This window comes from Echeneis naucrates, chromosome 7 (genome assembly GCF_900963305.1).
Source record: "Echeneis naucrates chromosome 7, fEcheNa1.1, whole genome shotgun sequence".
NCBI classification, from domain to species: Eukaryota; Metazoa; Chordata; class Actinopteri; order Carangiformes; family Echeneidae; genus Echeneis; species Echeneis naucrates.
The window spans coordinates 16,136,004-16,152,974 of NC_042517.1; the positions used below are offsets into that span (position 1 = coordinate 16,136,004).

The 16,971-nt window shown below is 41.6% G+C and overlaps 3 protein-coding genes across 7 annotated transcripts; 2 read left to right on the forward strand and 1 right to left on the reverse strand.

Annotated features, from left to right (window-relative positions):
- The first annotated feature begins 106 nt into the window (after positions 1-106).
- Positions 107-6,510, forward strand: LOC115045746 (uncharacterized). Of its 2 annotated transcripts, XM_029505576.1 has the most exons (16): positions 107-483; positions 1,087-1,114; positions 1,206-1,340; positions 1,483-1,578; positions 1,693-1,817; positions 2,165-2,285; positions 2,370-2,411; positions 2,593-2,726; positions 2,829-2,888; positions 2,993-3,047; positions 3,111-3,322; positions 3,809-3,856; positions 4,014-4,065; positions 4,265-4,360; positions 4,441-4,479; positions 4,825-6,509. In XM_029505576.1, the coding sequence occupies exons 1-16, from the start codon at positions 358-360 to the stop codon at positions 5,574-5,576; spliced, it is 2,121 nt and encodes a 706-aa protein (XP_029361436.1). In that variant the 5' UTR covers positions 107-357; the 3' UTR covers positions 5,577-6,509. The 2 variants fall into 2 exon arrangements, with proteins under 2 accessions (XP_029361436.1, XP_029361435.1); XM_029505575.1 differs by having other exon boundaries at positions 2,993-3,322; positions 4,825-6,510.
- A 136-nt stretch (positions 6,511-6,646) lies between these two features.
- On the forward strand, positions 6,647-12,012 carry creld1b (CRELD disulfide isomerase 1b). The gene is made up of 11 exons (XM_029505581.1): positions 6,647-7,073; positions 7,969-8,089; positions 8,157-8,239; positions 8,613-8,723; positions 9,054-9,145; positions 9,361-9,540; positions 9,638-9,733; positions 9,832-9,915; positions 10,119-10,214; positions 10,296-10,436; positions 10,527-12,012. The coding sequence occupies exons 2-11, from the start codon at positions 7,973-7,975 to the stop codon at positions 10,745-10,747; spliced, it is 1,221 nt and encodes a 406-aa protein (XP_029361441.1). The 5' UTR covers positions 6,647-7,073; positions 7,969-7,972; the 3' UTR covers positions 10,748-12,012.
- Positions 11,805-16,699, reverse strand: mbd4 (methyl-CpG binding domain protein 4). 4 transcript variants are annotated; one of them, XM_029505579.1, is made up of 14 exons: positions 16,567-16,699; positions 16,169-16,384; positions 15,231-15,883; positions 14,897-14,962; positions 14,668-14,802; positions 14,433-14,582; positions 14,148-14,251; positions 13,924-14,055; positions 13,357-13,474; positions 13,102-13,238; positions 12,857-12,984; positions 12,680-12,739; positions 12,397-12,586; positions 11,811-12,236 (listed from the first exon to the last, which is right to left on the reverse strand). In XM_029505579.1, exons 2-8 carry the CDS (start codon positions 16,336-16,338, stop codon positions 13,981-13,983), a joined length of 1,353 nt encoding a protein of 450 aa, XP_029361439.1. In that variant the 5' UTR covers positions 16,339-16,384; positions 16,567-16,699; the 3' UTR covers positions 11,811-12,236; positions 12,397-12,586; positions 12,680-12,739; positions 12,857-12,984; positions 13,102-13,238; positions 13,357-13,474; positions 13,924-13,980. The 4 variants fall into 4 exon arrangements, with proteins under 4 accessions (XP_029361440.1, XP_029361438.1, XP_029361439.1 ...); XM_029505580.1 differs by having other exon boundaries at positions 11,805-12,236; positions 13,357-14,055; positions 16,169-16,367; positions 16,567-16,686; XM_029505578.1 differs by having other exon boundaries at positions 11,806-12,236; positions 13,102-13,235; positions 13,357-14,055.
- Between the last annotated feature and the right edge of the window lie 272 nt (positions 16,700-16,971).

Sequence of the window (16,971 nt, forward strand, 5' to 3'; positions counted from 1 at the left end):
ACTAATTGATTGGTTGACTAGTGTCTTTTGGTTCTGTTAAGAGCAAAAAAAATGGCTACATGTTAAGGTTGAAATGGTTACTATTGCATTTTTCATGATGATAAAAATATTCCTTAATGCCTTATCATGTTTGTTTGTCATTATTTAAACAACACCTGAGTCAGTCTGCGTGCTCTATGCCGCCAACGCGTGTGTTGATGCGGCTGCGCCGGTTTGTTCAGCACCGGGGACACGCCCTCTTCTCTGCAGCTGCCAATCAGCGGCAGGGAAGCGGGAGCTGGGCGGGCCGGTGCGGCTCAGGCTCTGTCACCCAGTTCCGGCAGCACGGTGCGGTTCGGCTGGTTGGATCTGGGGGCCATGGGGCCCACGCTGCTCCGGGGGCCGACCGGCCTCCTGCTGCTGCTCTTCCCGCTGCGCCTCCGCCTGCTGGTGGCTGCGCTGGATATGATCGACCGGAGCGCACCTGAACTCACCTGTGCAGAGGTAACATGAGCCCACAATACAGTGAGACCTCAGTTTTGCTTTGTCTGTTCATGTGCTCTTTACTTTCTAACGGTTGACTTTAGTTTGTGTTTTTGTAGCTGTTTTAGATTTGGTCATTCTGTAAGAGCATCTTACATCATGCAACAAATGTATACATTTCTGTTTAAAAAAAAAAAAAAAAATCCTCTTGATACAGATTATTTGCAATTATGTTTTTTTTTTGTGGTGGATCACTGGAAACCACACAGATAAACACATTATTTATTTAGTATCGTGTCTGGGCACGACGCCTTATTCCCCTGTTCCATTTCCAATGAAGGTTGTTCAAACTTGAGTTTTGTCAAAAATATTTTCCAGAGAAGTAAGTCTAACACGGAATAAAAGAAAAACACCGCCTTTGTTAAGGCTACTTTTTGACCAGCTTTCATAATGAGCACATTAAATACCAAGCAGAAACATAATTTGTAGTAGAACTACTTTACTTTCGTCAGGACTATTGATACTTTGTTCACCGCAGATGAGATTTATGGTTGTCAAGAGGAGAGTTTCATTATCGTGAAGGGGCTTGTATCGTTCTCATTGACATCATGCCTTTTTTTTTAGGGTTTGACTGACTGCCAGATGAGCCCAGGTAACAGAACATTGTATATCACACTGGCTCTAAGCTTACGCTGGAATAAGCCTGCAGTTTGTCTAAAACAGGAATGTGTGTCTTTCCAAAGTTTATCCATACTCGGCTCTCCTGCCCGAGCCAAATGATGTGGTCAATGTTACACAAATGCAGCTTAAGGTGATGCTGTGTTGTTCACCCACGCAAGGCTGTGTGCCTTGTCTACAAATCATCATCACAGTCCAAGGTGACTTTATCATAAATCTTGCATCTTTGGTAAATACAGTGATCATCTTATTGCCAGCGCTTTGTTACACTTGCTGTTTGGTTTGTCACCTTAAAATATTGTGCGCCTTGCTGTACTGACCACAACTGCACTGCGTAAATAGTTGCAGCGTTTGATGAACCGTCTGATGAGGAGAGGTCTTCCAGCACGTATCAAGAAGAAGAGGGAAGTGGCAAGGTTGTTTCCCCTCAGCCAAGAGGTATAAAATCACAAGCTCAAAAGTCAAAAATCCTCTCACAATCGTTCGTGTTTCTTTCCCTAATTGCACTGTGTGTTTGTTTGTTTCTGTGTTTTTCACTGTTCGCGCTGACAGCTTCGGTGAAAGTTAGTCTCAGCTCTCCGTACACCACTGAAAGTTGGAAGCTCCTACAGTTTAAACTAAGCCTCTTCAGTGATGTTTCTCCACAGCCCACACATGGTGCCGTTCATAACAGGCAGGTGTGGAGATGTCTCTGTTGTTTATTAGTGAAAGAAATAAATGAATAAACTGTACAGAGCCAGTAGTTTAGATACTTTAAGGAACTTTGCTTTAATTACATTTGATGTTAGTTTATGTGTGAACACTATATAGTTCACTTGAAGTTGATTTAAGATTAAGACAGGAAGGAAGAATAAAACATTTGATTTGATTGATTTACCGAATGAAGTCATTTGGATACTTCTTCCACTCCCCAATGTGTTGCATTTCTGCTGAATGGTTCATCTCCAAAACAAGTTTAGTCTTTTTTTGTCTTGGCTTATTGTTATCAGAGTTTCAGATTACAAATGTTTCCACACGTTTCCAGAGAATGTGGCTGCTGTTGACTGAGACGGTGACATTTGGCAGTCCTGTCGTAGTGCAGGTCTATGCTAATTCAAATGGAACGTCAAAGGTCCAAAATGTCATGATCCCATCTCTAGAAGAAGGTGAGGTCGAGCGATGTGATTTAAGTACAACCACGCTGAAATGCAGAATGATGTCATTGAGCATGTCCATCCTGTATCTTTCAGTTTGCTCCATGAACTCAGCAGGGGCTATAAAGGACTGTGTGGGTAAGACAGTCAATGAAAACAAAAGCCTCATTGTACACACATGTATTATAATGGCACGTGATTTTATGCAGTCTACATTGATACAGAGTGTACCGTAGGCCGTGCCAGGAAAAACCCGTTCCACATATCTGTGTTAGAGTGACAGGAATTACATATGACAGCTGATGTCTCTTTGCCTCAGGTCCCAGACTCAGAGCTAAGGCTGATCTCCAGAGAAACGTGGTCAACCTACGGCTGGACAACACGAATGCCACGAAAGACGACATCATGTGCCAGATAATGAGGGATGATATGCTTGTTGAGATTGTTTCGTGGGTCAGTCAGGGCTAAATTATCCAAACAGTGTAATCAAATCCATCCAATATAAATATTGATAGTGTCTCTATATATCTGCATAACCATCTTTAACCTTTGCAGCCAAAAGGACAGAGTGAAGTAAACATCTCAGTCGTTATTGTCCCATGCCTGTGCTTCCAGGTAGCTCACATGATTATTGTAATACACAATAGATAGTGAACATTTTAAAAATGATGATAAAAGTATGAGTAACTATCTGATAACATAAAAGCTTTTGTTTTCAGCTGGGGTTTAAGGGAAAACCACTTCGAAGACACTGCCCCTTCAAGAACCAACAAGGTAAAGACGGTCAGACTCATCTCAAAAACAGTAAAGCATGGCATCATGGCAATGTTTTTTCAGGTGTACTTGAAAGAATGCAGCACAGCGTGTCTGTGTACATGGAGATGAGATATGGTGGCACAGGCTGGAGGGTGACTGCCCCGTGTCAACTGGAGGCAGAGGTGCAGCTGTGCAAGAAAAACCTGGAGGGAGGCAACTGTGAGGAGGTGTTGGGCTCCAGGCAGACACTGCACAGGCATGCCGACTGGAGTGTAACACACGATCGATACTGGGTAAAAACACAAAGACCATTATTTGCTCTTTTTATCTCTTTTATCTAGTCAGGACTTTGAGACTCTCTCTTACTAACGGCTAATCAGTGTTGAGCAAGTTACCGTAAAAAAAAATGTACTAGTTACTGCTGAAAGTTATGCTACAGTCATATGGGGAAAAAAACAGACACGTGCACAGCTGTTATAAAAGGGTTTAAACTGGGTTATTTTATTGCAAGATAAATCTTGGCGGCAGCAAAGAATTTTGCACTGAAGTCCACTGAAATGCTTGCTCCTATTGTCTACAATCATTTAATGAGTCATCTGACATCATCTCTTGAGTTGATTTTAATGGCTCACCTTGAAATTACTATCTAAAAATCATTACGATATCTACATTTTACACGTTCAGAGTGAACACATTTTCGATAAATCATGAGTAATGATGACTCTTCTGCGTCCTGTTAGTTATTTTCTCAAAATGTAATCATGCGATTCCCGTTTCAGAGAACAGGAGAGTTCAATGTGTCATCACATCCTCTGCATTGTGTTCAGGTGATTAAACACCTTTATCCCCATGAATTAAGAAATATAACAGTATGGTAATATTGCATAGTACGCACTGTGGAGCCCAGTGTGTAGCTGTAAATGTTTCATCACTGCTGTCTACAGTGTGTACTGCACTAACATTAACCCCTTTACTCATTTTTAGATAAAGATACAGGGGATGGATTCATACTTGGAGCCTCAATGCCTTTTTGAGAGTAAGTCTATTTGTATATCAATAATTATTGTCCAAACTCAGATTAAGGTGATTTAATGTTTAACTCTTACTAACTTTTTTTTTTCATTTGTAATGGGACCTACGTAACGAGACCTTGGTGCTTTGCAAAACAAAAAGCATTATTATTGCCTGGGAAATGTCTTTAAAATGTATTTTCTAAAGGCGCTTTATTTTTCCAGCATCTCGCTGGAGATGGAGCCTGCCACTTCTTGTCGGATTTCTGCTGATCTGTTTGGCCGTACTGGGAGCCTATTTTATACAAGGGGTCCTGCGTGGTCAGTTCTCTATTTGTTGCTAATTAGATATTAAGAGCATCTTAGCAAAACATCTCAATGTGTGCTTGAATTTCTTTCAGGCTATGTGTGGAGATGGCTGAAAGATGATGATGTGAAAGGTATGTGCCAACTGACATCCTTATCAGATGAGGCAAACACTATTTTCTACATAGCCTATATTAAACCTTAACAATTTAATTCATGCATTTGTAGACATGTGTTTGAAATAGCACATAATATCAATCATAATACTGCTTCTACAAAAATAATTTTGTGTATATTGCAGCAGTTTGATAGCTGGTAGCTTTTTACTACTATTTCTTGCCTTTGCGCTAACCAAATCTAATAAACTACTGGTTGGATCTGAGGATCAATCTTCTCATCTAACTCATCCCACGAAGCAAGCAAAATATCAAGCTATTCCTTTAAACGTTCTAAATGGTTTTCATCATCCTCCCCTTCAGGTGCAGTGGGTGGCAGTCATGTGGTGTTGCTGTACCCACCTGATGACAACCAGGCCTTGCCAGAGCTGATCTGCCTCCTGGGCTCATCCCTTCAAGCCCTGGGGTTCAGTGTGTCTCTAGACCTGTGGAGCCAGGCTGAACTCAGCGTGCTGGGACCTGTGCCTTGGCTCCATTCAAGGCTGGACCGATTGAAAAGGCAGGGAGGGAAAGTGGTGCTCATCCTAACCCAAGCCACCTGGAAAAGGGCTGAGGAATGGGGAGCACAGCTCTGGGAGAGGAACAGAGACAGAGTGGAGGAAGATTCAGGAAGAAACTATCCAGCTTCTTCTGCCTCTGTAGATGTCTTCAGTGCCTCATTGAGCTGCATTCTGGCCGACTATTTCCAGGGCCGTGCTGGCGAGCGGTTCATGCTGGCACAGTTTGGGTCACTTCCACCTAGGCCCCCAGGTGGTTTCCGCCCGCTTCCAGAACTTTTCCGTGGCCTTCATGTCTACAGCCTCCCCTCCCAGAGCCTGGGTTTTCTGACTGAACTGGCTGGGCCTCAGAAAATAGCCAGTGCAGCAACCAGACGGAAGAGGACAGGGGGGCTCAGGGTGGCATCCCGAGCTCTGGCAAAACGGCTGTCAGGATTCACGGGAGGGACAACTGTGTTACACCTTGCGGGTGTATCGCAGAGCTGTGTCGGGGTAGGAAAAGAGGACTCTGGGGAGATGGTGCCGTTGCAGCCCTGTCAAATGACGCCTCCCCAGTAAAATGGAACGGATCTAACCACAGGAGAGGATCAACCATGACAGAGGTTTTTGGATGAGCAGCCCATAATGACTGGGAAGAGCCTGAAATTACAAATCTGTATTAGTTTTTAGCCTTTGAACTTGCAAATCTAAACATCTGGGATGTGACAGAAGAGAAATTGGAAGAGCACAACATTAAAACCTCACACAAACAATAAAAATACTCAAGGAAAAGCCTGGCGCAGATAACAAAGTGACCTGTTGTGTGTGTATTTCAAAACCAGCATTACACAACAAAGCAACAAAATTTCAGTTACACAAATTACACAAACCGTTTTGTTGTTGTTGTTGTTTCTTTTGGTTTGCTTGTTTGTTTGTTTTTTCATTCTGAAGGCATGCGTGTTTATCCTCTGTTATTGGAGAATCCGTATATCCAAGTATTAGATAACGCATGAAGAAAAACTATTACATGAATAAGCTGAATTTCTGTATAAGAATATTTACTTGCTTTGTGGGCAGGGTGAGCCCATTTTATATGTGTTGTGTTTTGTTTTCATGGGTTGTTGGGATTGAATAAATAAATGTTTCCTGAATGTTGCAATGCTCCTCTGAGTTCATTCTGCACTAAGACGGACTATAAGCAAATCACAGCATGGATGGATGAGTTATTTACGGAGCAGTCAATAAATAGCAATCAACTTTTTAAGGCTGTCTCTGCACAGTCAGTTCATAGCAGTTTCTCAAACTGTTGAAATAGCATCTTTAAAATCAATCAGACAAACTGAAACAAAAAAAAAATTGAAATGAAATACAATAAAATGAAAAACATTTCACTAAATGCAAAGACTACAGAAAACACCAGAGAACGTTTTTGCCAAAAGGATGCTTCAAGTTTATTAACATGCTTTTTAATATTTGAATATGTGAAAGCTAAAACTTTTTTAGTTTTACTTATTGAGTCTTCGGGTTTGATGATATGGTTTTTTTCTGCTGTATTTTTGTTTTCTCAACAAAATACCGGAAATCTTTGTTGTTTAGTTTTGCTTTTGTGTCTTGTACAATGCGCTCGGTACCTCCGGGCCACCGTCAGGTTCAGTGTTGTAGGTAATCGTGTCGGAGCTGAGACACAATCTGCTTTTTAAAACGTGTTGTTGGACGCGGTTTGTGCGTTCACATCACTGAGTGTGCTGACAGTTTGGTGGGTCAATGAAATCCCCAGCAGGTTTTGGGTGCTGCCGTAATCTGTGTGGCAGGTGAAGGGGATAAACCAGGAACCAGCCGGAAGCTCCCGTTCATCGGTCCATCTGTCCGTCCGTTCAGTCATTCATCCATTCATCTGTCCATCCCCGGACCACTCAGTCAGCTGCATGACCAGTTCTTTAGGCTGCCGACTAAAATGGCACACATGACGCTTTAACACCGGCTGTCCAAAGTATGAAAGTCCCCGTTTACTGTATGAAGCAGCAGGGAATCGGACAATCGTCAGCGGTGCAGCGGACCTGGAGGTTTAGCAACACGGTAAGAGCTGAACTGAACACTGTCCGGCTAGCTAACATCAGACACGAAGGTAACTCGCCAGCAGATTAGCACGACTTTTTAAACACACTTCTAGTTTGTTGTCTTTGGGTGTCCGACAGTTTAACAGATGATTGCACTGCTGTTTGTTCATGTGGTCGGACGACCTGGCTTTAGCTTTAGCTAGCAGCTAACCGTCGACCTTAGCCGGCTGCTAGCAGGCTAACGTTGTGTGGTGCTGATGCTGAGCAAGCTAAGCTAAAGAGGAACTACAGCATCCCGACAAGGCTGCAAGGTGTTTTAAAGAGGACCGAATAAATGTAATCTTAGGACAGTGGGGGCAGTTTAATTTTCACACTAATAATGAAAAATTGTTAAATCTATGAAATGATAATGTCAATGACCATACAAAAGGTGAACAAAACAACAGGACTGCCTCAGAGGCATTGTAAAAACATGATGTATGCAAAAACTACATCTTAAAAAATATCAGACTGAATTCATCACCACTTTGACACGACTGATCGTCAAAACGTCCAAAAACCATGAGAACCAGAGAGCTTTAGGATGTAATGGAGTATTTCATACACACATGCGCCTGATGTACCGTCTATTTCAGTCTCTGAAAAGACACACATGAGGTAAAACCTTTACCAGAAACAAATTCAGTTAAATCTCCCTGTTTAGTCATTATAAGTAGGACATTACATAAGAATTGTAGCAATAACATGCTGCAATTAATATATATATTGAGTAGGAGGACTCAAAGAAAAGGAAGCAAGCAAGCGTTTGTATTATTGATGATTAACGCTGTGATGGCTGCTGATTTGCATTTAAAATCTATCCCTGTTTAATTGGGCATGCATACTCATTTTGTGTGCCTGTGTTACCTCCGAAGGATCATGTGGTGGGCCCAGCCGTTCCTACCTGCTCTGCTGCTTCTCTCGGAGCTCTCTGTGGTGAGGGTGCAGACTGCACCCTGCCAGACATGCGGAAAACTCACTGAGAGTTTCCTCAAGGTAGTGCAGTTAACACAGAATATGGCAGTTAACGCCTGCATGAGTCATGACATCTCCCTGTCTTTAGGGCTTGGAAAGAACAGCCAACAAAAACTTTGGGGGTGGTAACACTGCCTGGGAAGAAGAGAAGCTGGCTAAGTATGCTCGCAGGTAAGAGTTATATTTAACCACCAAAAGACTCATTTCTTAATTCATTTTAAAGGGATTGTGCAGCCAATTAGTGCCAAGAATCACATGGTAAAACGTTTTCCAGAAATGTGTTCACATTCTTACATAACAAACTCTTTTCTCAGTTTGAATCACTGGAGTCGTCCTCAAGACTTTGATTCAGTCTGGAAATCCTTTGTCTGCTCTGCAAGTGTCTAATATTTTATAGTGTGTGATTCATATTGTGAGACTAAAGTGTTCCTTTGTGGCCCATAGCATGGTTTCACTGTTTTTTGTGGGTGGATAGAAGCTGCTGAATCCGTCCTGTTATTCAACCACTTTACTGCAACTCTTAATTGTTTGCTCTTTGTTTTAGTGAGACTCGGCTCCTAGAAATAGTGGAAGCCGCTTGTGAGAAAACAGATTTTGAATGCAACCGACTGCTGGAGCAGATAGAAGACCAAGTGGAGACATGGTGGTTCCATAGGTAAATGTGTGTGACAATTTGGGATGACGTCTTTAGTACTGAGTGATGGCAATGGCAATTTTTTTGTTAAAACAGAAGCAGTTGATGTTTTTCAGAACAAAGAACTGCTGTTATTGTAAGTTGTCTTGACCAATGTGCCATTGTCATTCACACCTGTCACTATTTCTTTCTCTCTCTCGCTCTGGTAATTCTGCAGTTAATGTAAACTCTTCATTATATTCTGTCAATGCAGCCCAACAGTGCCTTAAAATTGGATATGATGAAATTGTAATCACAGATTTTATGGTTGTGGCACCACCGTGTGATTAAGATGATATATGTGTTCTGCAGGCAGCAGGAAGCACCAGACCTGTTTGAATGGCTGTGCATACAGGAGCTGAGACTATGCTGTCCGCCTGGACATTTTGGACCTGATTGTAAAGGTGTGGAAAACATGAACCATGAGGGGACAAGGCACAAGCTACCACTTAGATTGGATAACAATGTAAAAGAAAGAACCTCGCAATTCCAGATCTAATTTATCTATTATTGATTTAGATATCATCAAGATGTATTATGAAATGATTGTAATTCTAATAATGCTGTTATAAAGCTTCCCTTTCTAGAGTACATCTAACAGCAGGTTCATCCAATACAGAATGTCCATCAAGCGCTGGTGGTGTGTGTGGAGGTCTTGGCCGCTGTGAGGGGGAGGGCACTCGCCTGGGAGATGGAGAGTGTGTCTGTGATCCTGGATACTCAGGCAATCTATGCCAGAGCTGCGCTGATGGTTACTACAGAGAGAAAGCCTCAAATGACAGCACAGGAGCCTGTTCAGGTGCCTCAGATTCAGAAAATCGTTCGAACCATCTACATATGTTGAATTTTATTTAATTTCATTTAAAATACATCTCCATGTCTCCTGTCTTTTGTAGCTTGCTACCACTCATGCAAGAAGTGCGCAGGACCGCAGGACTACAAATGCCTTGACTGCAAACCTGGCTGGATCCTTCATGACAATAAGTGTGTAGGTGAGTGTGGATTCAGAAGTCATGTTAGAATATATGATTGACCTTTTAGGCAAGTTTGAATAATATGTGATATCTGACTGCCTTTGTATGTCTCTTAGACATTGATGAGTGTGGTACGGAGCTGGCTCGCTGTCCCACTAACACATACTGTCACAACACAGATGGATCTTATGAATGCCGAGGTAGGCACTTATGTAGCTGCTAAGTTATAACACTGCTAATTAACTATCTCCGCAGTTCCATCTGAGTGGTGAAAATTTCAAGAGATGTAGTTTTCTTTGGAGAGTTTTTTTTTTTTTAAAGAAATTACACTATTGCAGTTGTCAACATACCACTTAAAGCCCAGTTCTGTATGTAGCGTTGATTGCTGTGATTGTGTGTCCAGGCTGTGACCAGGCATGTGTGGGGTGTATGGGTAGTGGTCCTGCCCGCTGTAAAAAATGTGCGCGTGGCTACAGATTGAAAGGAGCCAAGTGTCTTGGTAAGCATAAACTACTTGCCACTCTTGCCTCTCAAAACCCTCCTGGTGACCTTAAACTGTTTTCTTTGCTCCCTTATACAGATGTAGATGAATGTAGTGAACGTGCAATAGCGTGCCCTGGACTCAATGAGGCATGTATCAATGAGGAGGGCTCCTTCCACTGTGACTGTGCTGATGGATTCATCAGAAGAGACAGCATTTGTGTTGAGAATAAGCCTCCTGGTAAGTAGTTGTGGGAATTATTATGCAAAACACTAATTGCTGATTTCCTTTCAGATCTAATGATTCATTTTCTTTCTTGTATTTCCTCAGCCGGCCCAGAAAAGGGACTGTTTGATGACATGACAGATGATGAAGTCCTTGTACTGCAGCAGATGTTTTTTGGCGTGGTAATCTGTGCCCTGGCTACGCTCGCAGCCAAGGGAGACATGGTTTTCACAGCCATTTTCATTGGAGGCGTGGCTGCCATGGCTGGATACTGGTTGACAGAAAAGGGAGACTACATGCTGGATGGATTCCTGAAGGGACGCTAGACCTCAGAATACCAGCCAGTAGAGTGAATAAGACTCATCTGGGGGAAGAAACTATCCCTTCAATGCTCATCTTTCAGGGATTTATTTTGGTTTGGGGAGTTACTTGAAAGGGCTTAGGTACATTTAGATTTCTGAATAGGATAATGCAGGAAAAGGGGCGAACTTGGCCATGGAGCTGTACATCTTGAAGAAGAAATAAGATGGATACACTGCACTGATATACAGCAACTTAATCCCCTACCTCAACTTTGTTGGGAACAAGGGTGAGATGAAGACCACCACTGATTGTTAAAATCTATTATGCATTTGGATGTTCCACCCAGCCTTGATGTTACCCCGAGAAATGATGTCGATTTCTTCCACACAATCAAAACTTCAAGTCATTATGTCCATTGTTTTTCACCACGTCAGTTCTCTGAAGCAGAGCTTTTCCCATAGTTTGAATGGTATGTTGTTTGTGACTATTCCAAATTATGTCAACCCTTAAAAGCTTTTTGCTTGGGACATGGGATGAGATGAAAAATTCCATATCGGCTCATTCAAACTCTGGGATATTTCCATGATGAAACACTGGTTATTTATGTTCACACAAAATTTTTATCTCCTTAACAAATGATGATTCTTTTTAGTGATACTGCATGATAGTAGGAATTGAAGATACTATAACGCATCTATTAAGTCGTCTTAATTTGGCATGAAGGATTGACTTAACAGCTGCTGGATCACCAACAATACTGCTACTGATGCTTGCTTGAGTAAATACCAGCTCTGATCTTAATGATGCAAGCCATTTTCTGTTGCCTTTAATTTATTTTTTAAAGAAATATTTATTGGGCCATTTTTTGCTCTTGACATTTCCTCTGTGCATTTTAAATGCAGTTTTTAAAAAAATCTACTTGATTCTAATTCTAGCAGGTATAGTAGCATCATGTTGAAATGCCACTGAGGCATTTTATCCATCCACTTATTCTTGGTTTTCCTATGGTGGAGGGTAGTCCGCAGTCACTGTTCAGTATAGATGTTTGCTTTACAATAAAAGTTTGTCACTCCTTATATTTTGATTAGAAATTTTTATTTTACTTTGTGATGCTTCCTCACTTTTAAAAACATGATGATGAAAAACGTTGTAGCTTGTGGGAAATCATTTTCAACGATGGCATGTTTCATCGTCAGTGCAAGATGCACAAAAGGCAAATCTGAACTTGTTTGTAGGTTTGTTAACTATCCCTCTTAGGTTCCTTGAATGGCTACTATTACATTGGTTACATGTACTATATGCTGTGTGGTGTGTCTCTTTCTCATCTGACATTCATGCTCTCTTGGGTGAAACTGCAAGACTAGAAAATTCAGTCTGTGGAAGTTGAGGTTGAGGTTTAACCTATTTTAGTGTTCCACTCCAGTTAATGGGGTTAAGGTGCAGCAGCTCTCTCTCTTTCAGAACCTCCTGGGAGCGTGTTAGTGCCTTGTCCTTCCAGCTCTGCTCCATTAGCTACACACACACACACACACACACACACACAGATGGGAGGAAAACTTAAAACACTCCCTGTGTATATTGTAACCTGAGAACAAGTTGCAGCACTTTCAGGACACTTGTGACATCAACACAAAAGCAATGGATGTACTGTAGTCTATGTGTGAGACTGTACCCTCTTGTTCTCATCCCTGTACGCCATCATTGCTTTTCTGTGCCGGATCCTTTGCTGTCTCTCACTGGATAGGGAAAGGCGGTCCACTTCTTGTATATACTCAGTTTCCTTGGCCTTACTGGCAAGCTGCAACTTCAGTGATTCACATTTCTGCTCTATCTGCTTCTTTAATTGCTCTCGCAACTCTTTTCTACAGGAAAAGCAGAATGCAGTACAGTTCAGGAGAGTTTTAGTGGATTAATTGGCAGAGCAATATTCAGTGATTTTTCTTTTTTTTTTTGACCTGTATTCTTCTCTTTCATTGCTGCTTCCGTAAAAGGGTTTTTGCCATACTTGATGGTACCTGAAATGTTGACTACAAGTTAGACTTTGAACTCAGTTTTCTGACGCAAAGATAGATTTGGTGATATTCTCAGTTACTTAGCAGAAAAATCACAGTGAGATCACCAAGTGAGCCTACCTGCTATGCTCTCTCCGCTGCATGATCAGTGTCCTCTGGTGGTTATGGTGGTGAACAGCTGGTGTCTCCAAACTGACAGTGCGTTTATGGGCCAGTGGAGGATGTAAAGGGTTCAGTCTCGGAATGGTCTATGGGGAATATTTAGAATCATTTTTCTTTGTTGTCTATTACCTCAAAGCAAACAGTACTCACAAGACAGGAGTATTGTTACACAATGACTAAGGATTTAGTGAAGGTATGTGCACCTGATTGCTTTTCAGCAGCTGGGCAGAGCCTGAGATGGTGGGAAATGTGGTGGGAGTGACCACCAGGGTGCATCTCAGTCGTGAAGGAGGTGTGTCACGATGAATACACCCTGGTGTGGAAGCTATAGAGATGGCTGCTGAGGTAATGAAGTTTTAAATAAACAAGTTTTACATGTTTACTGGTAAGATTATGGTAGGGGAAAAAAACCAAAACACAATAGACAGTAAATGTAAAAAGAAAGATTGTTTTCTTACGTAGTTTCATTTGTTCTTCTGTTCACCCACCAAAAAGGTCCAATCCTTGTACAGAATTTCCAAAGTTGCCAAATCTTTCACAGATTTATTTTCTTCTTAAAGTTGAACTTTTATTAGCCTTAAATCAAGACACAAACCCACATTTGAATATAGAAAATTATTGTCCTGGTCCTAGTTGGAGATTAAACCCTGACAGTTCAGTGCATTCACTGTGTTTTGTGGTGGTAACTGTTGCTTTGGAAATCAGGTTAAACCCCCAGCCGCCCGTCAAACCCCCCAACAAAAGAAAAGGTGCTGTTGAATTTAAGGGTATGCATTGTTGCAAACAAAGACAGCTTGCTAGTCTGTGACAATGGACGAACATGTTACTGGATGTTATGTACATACAAAGGGACTATATACCAAAAAAAAAAAACCTGAATGAATAATTTAAACCTTTACTTAAACTGTTTATTATGCAAGAAATAAAATTATTAATAGAAAAGATGACATTGTTATTTCCAGAATATCACTGCACAATTTTAAGGTAATTTAGGCTTGACAGTGCTAATACATGATAGTTTTTACGTGATTTAATTGCTTTTCTTGTACATGGCCCAGCAACTTTTCCTTGGATTTTCTGTTTCAGAGTCCAAGTGTTTCATGGTTCTCCCACAACCAGGCGTGGTACTTGTTTAGCATATGATCTTCAGGTGTCACCTTTAACAGAAAAATGCCAAACAAATATCGGAGTAGCATTTAACGAACACAAATATGGTTCACTAAGTAAAACAGTTTAGATTTATACTCACTTGTCTCCACTCTTCCACACAGAAGATCCTATAGGAGTCGTTGCCATACTTTCCAATCCCATGCAGCTCGATAGGATAACGCCACTGCTTAGTTAAATATTCATCTAGACAGGAGAAAACGCAGTGTAAACTTTTTCAGGCTGCTGGAATCGTTTCACATTTTATTAGAAAAACAAACCAAATTTCCTGTTACAACACATTAACAACGCAATCTGACTATAATTATGCTTGTAAAAAGAAATGGACACTGTAATCTATTCTGCATGACTGGACAAGCTCATTCACCTGAAAAGCGTATGAGTGTTTTGGCTCTAAGCTCATAGAGGCCAAGTGGCTTCATGAGTTCAGACATTGGTTTCCAGTCAGCCTCCCGGGTCACCTCTGCAGAGGGGTAATTCTCAAAAAAATGCCACAGTACAGGAATGGCCATCTTGCCTGGGGTATTAAGGAGGGGAAAAAATGTGAAGTACTGGATGGTAAAACATCCTGTGATTTGCAATATCTGCTTTTTGGGTCTTACCACTGGTCTTGTTCAGAAAAACTGTGGCAACCAGGAGCTTCCAGGGGTCGTGGAAAAGGGTTTCCTGTACAAGGTTGAATGGGGAACGAGGGGGTGTCCACTTCTTGAAGACCTTCCTCCTGGGAGGGCTAAGTTCTAAGTTGGGACAGTGTACATGTCTCAAATCAAACATAGTTGAATTTAGAGAAGCCTCCTCTTGCTTCTTGTAACAAAGTAATATTATTGTTACCATCTTTTAAGTGTTTCCCACTGAAATAAGGACTTGTTTTCCGTTTGTCCTCCAAGCTCTTGGACTCTAGGCAGAGAGAGTACATGTGTGTACAGTAGATTAAAAAAGACCATAGATCAGCATGGTGAGTTTGTTTAAAAATCTAAATTCTAGAGAATAGTTCTTTACAGAATTAATTGGGTTAAAGTGTAGTTCTGCAATAGTCCAGTATTGATTACGCATTACTGTTTAAAATTCTAAAAACCAAAAGTTAGACAAATCTAAGAGGGAATCAGGGAAAACTAAGCTGACTGATGCTTTCACAAACTGACAGCAATGTGTAAAATAAACTTACTATTCTGGGAATCTCTCACTGGTGTACAGCTTCTGCAGGCGATGTCAGGTAACAACACCTCCTCCCTGTTGCCACTTTTTCTGTGAATCTGTGTCTTGTCTCCACCTCGTTCCTCCTCACCTTCATTCTCACTCTCACTGGCAGGTTCAACATTCAGAGTCGGGACAGAAGGCTGCCACTCGGCCTGTTCCTCCCCAGGAACACAGGAAGTGTTTCCTTGTGTGCACGACGGAGTTAGTCGGAGTATCTTCTCTCTCAGCCCACCTCTCTGGAAGCTTTTCTGCAGGTTGGCATCATCCACTGATGCAGAAGATGCGGCTTGAATACAACACACTACAGTGTGGTCTGTTTTGTCTCTACATACTTCTAAAACATCTACTAAAATGTCAGTATTATCTGCACACTGTACAATTTCTTTCTCAGGGGCTCGGTCCAGTATTCCTGTTGTATCTTGTGCTGCCTCCTGCTGTGCATCACCCTGTCTTTTCTTTGCGCTCTTCTGGTTCTTGCGGGAGGGGAGGATTTGTAAAGTGGTGATGACATCATCCTTGGATGCTGTGAACTCAAACATGCTTATGTCTAAGTTCCCTTGTCCATTCTTTTGAAGGAAATCTTGCAGGGAGGCCCTTGACCGGAATGTCAGCCCTTGGGGACTTAAACAATATAAAGAACAATTATACTCTTATCTCACTATTATCTGCAGTACACATTCAGATCAGATAGGACCATCATCACGGTCATCACTGGAGTCAGTTTCTGATTGCATGAAGAGACACAAAATGCACAGAGCAACTCTGGCAAGTTCTCCAATGTTTCTTATAACCTACTAGCCAAGTGCCTTGAGCATGACTGAATGTGCACCTCGGATAATAGTGGTCACACGAAATCATTTTTCTGTATAATCGCAAATAGAGAGGATGACATGGAAACATATTCACCTTGTAATATAGACGTCCAGTTTTCCTGCTGTCTTGCCTGATTTTCTTTGCTTCACCTCCCTGATCCAGCCCGGGGGCATTGTGGGAATGTGGCACAACTCATTACCATCCTTGTGACTATTAATGTCTGCCCTGGTCCCCAGCTGGACGCCACAGCTGGTGGGATGCATCAAGGATTTGATGTCGATTCTGAATCAGACTGGGAGAGGGGTGGCGCTGAAGTGTGGGATTAAAGATTGCATAGAATTTACAAGAAAAACATAAACATGACAGATCTTCTTGGTTCAACTTCATATAAAGCACCAGCAAAACACACCAGACATGTTATACTTGGTTGCATGGATTATAAACAGCAAATCATTAGCTGTTAATATGACAAAGTGTCCAAAGTAACGTACATTACACTACTCTGCTTCGGACTCCTCCTTTCTTACAGATGTAGGGAAAAGACTCGGCGTCGACATGTCAACACCGGAGTAAATGTCGAGATGAAACGACCGAACAGGCGCTAATTTTCAGACAGGAAGTATGGAGTTCCTCAGAGCAAGGTTGCCAGATTGGTCAAAGTTTCCACCGAATCATGCTGATTTTGGGTTTTCATAATGATTGATTTTTTAAAGACTACAATCTACTTTATTTACAATAAACTTTATTGACTTACGAAGATCCAATAGTTTCCGATGTACAGTGTTGCAAATAAACTCGTAAAAAAATACACTCCTCTCACTATTGCAGAGCTTGCCGATCAAGCTTTTCATATTTCTTCAGTTATCAAGCTAACCCGGTGATGCTTGTGTCAAACT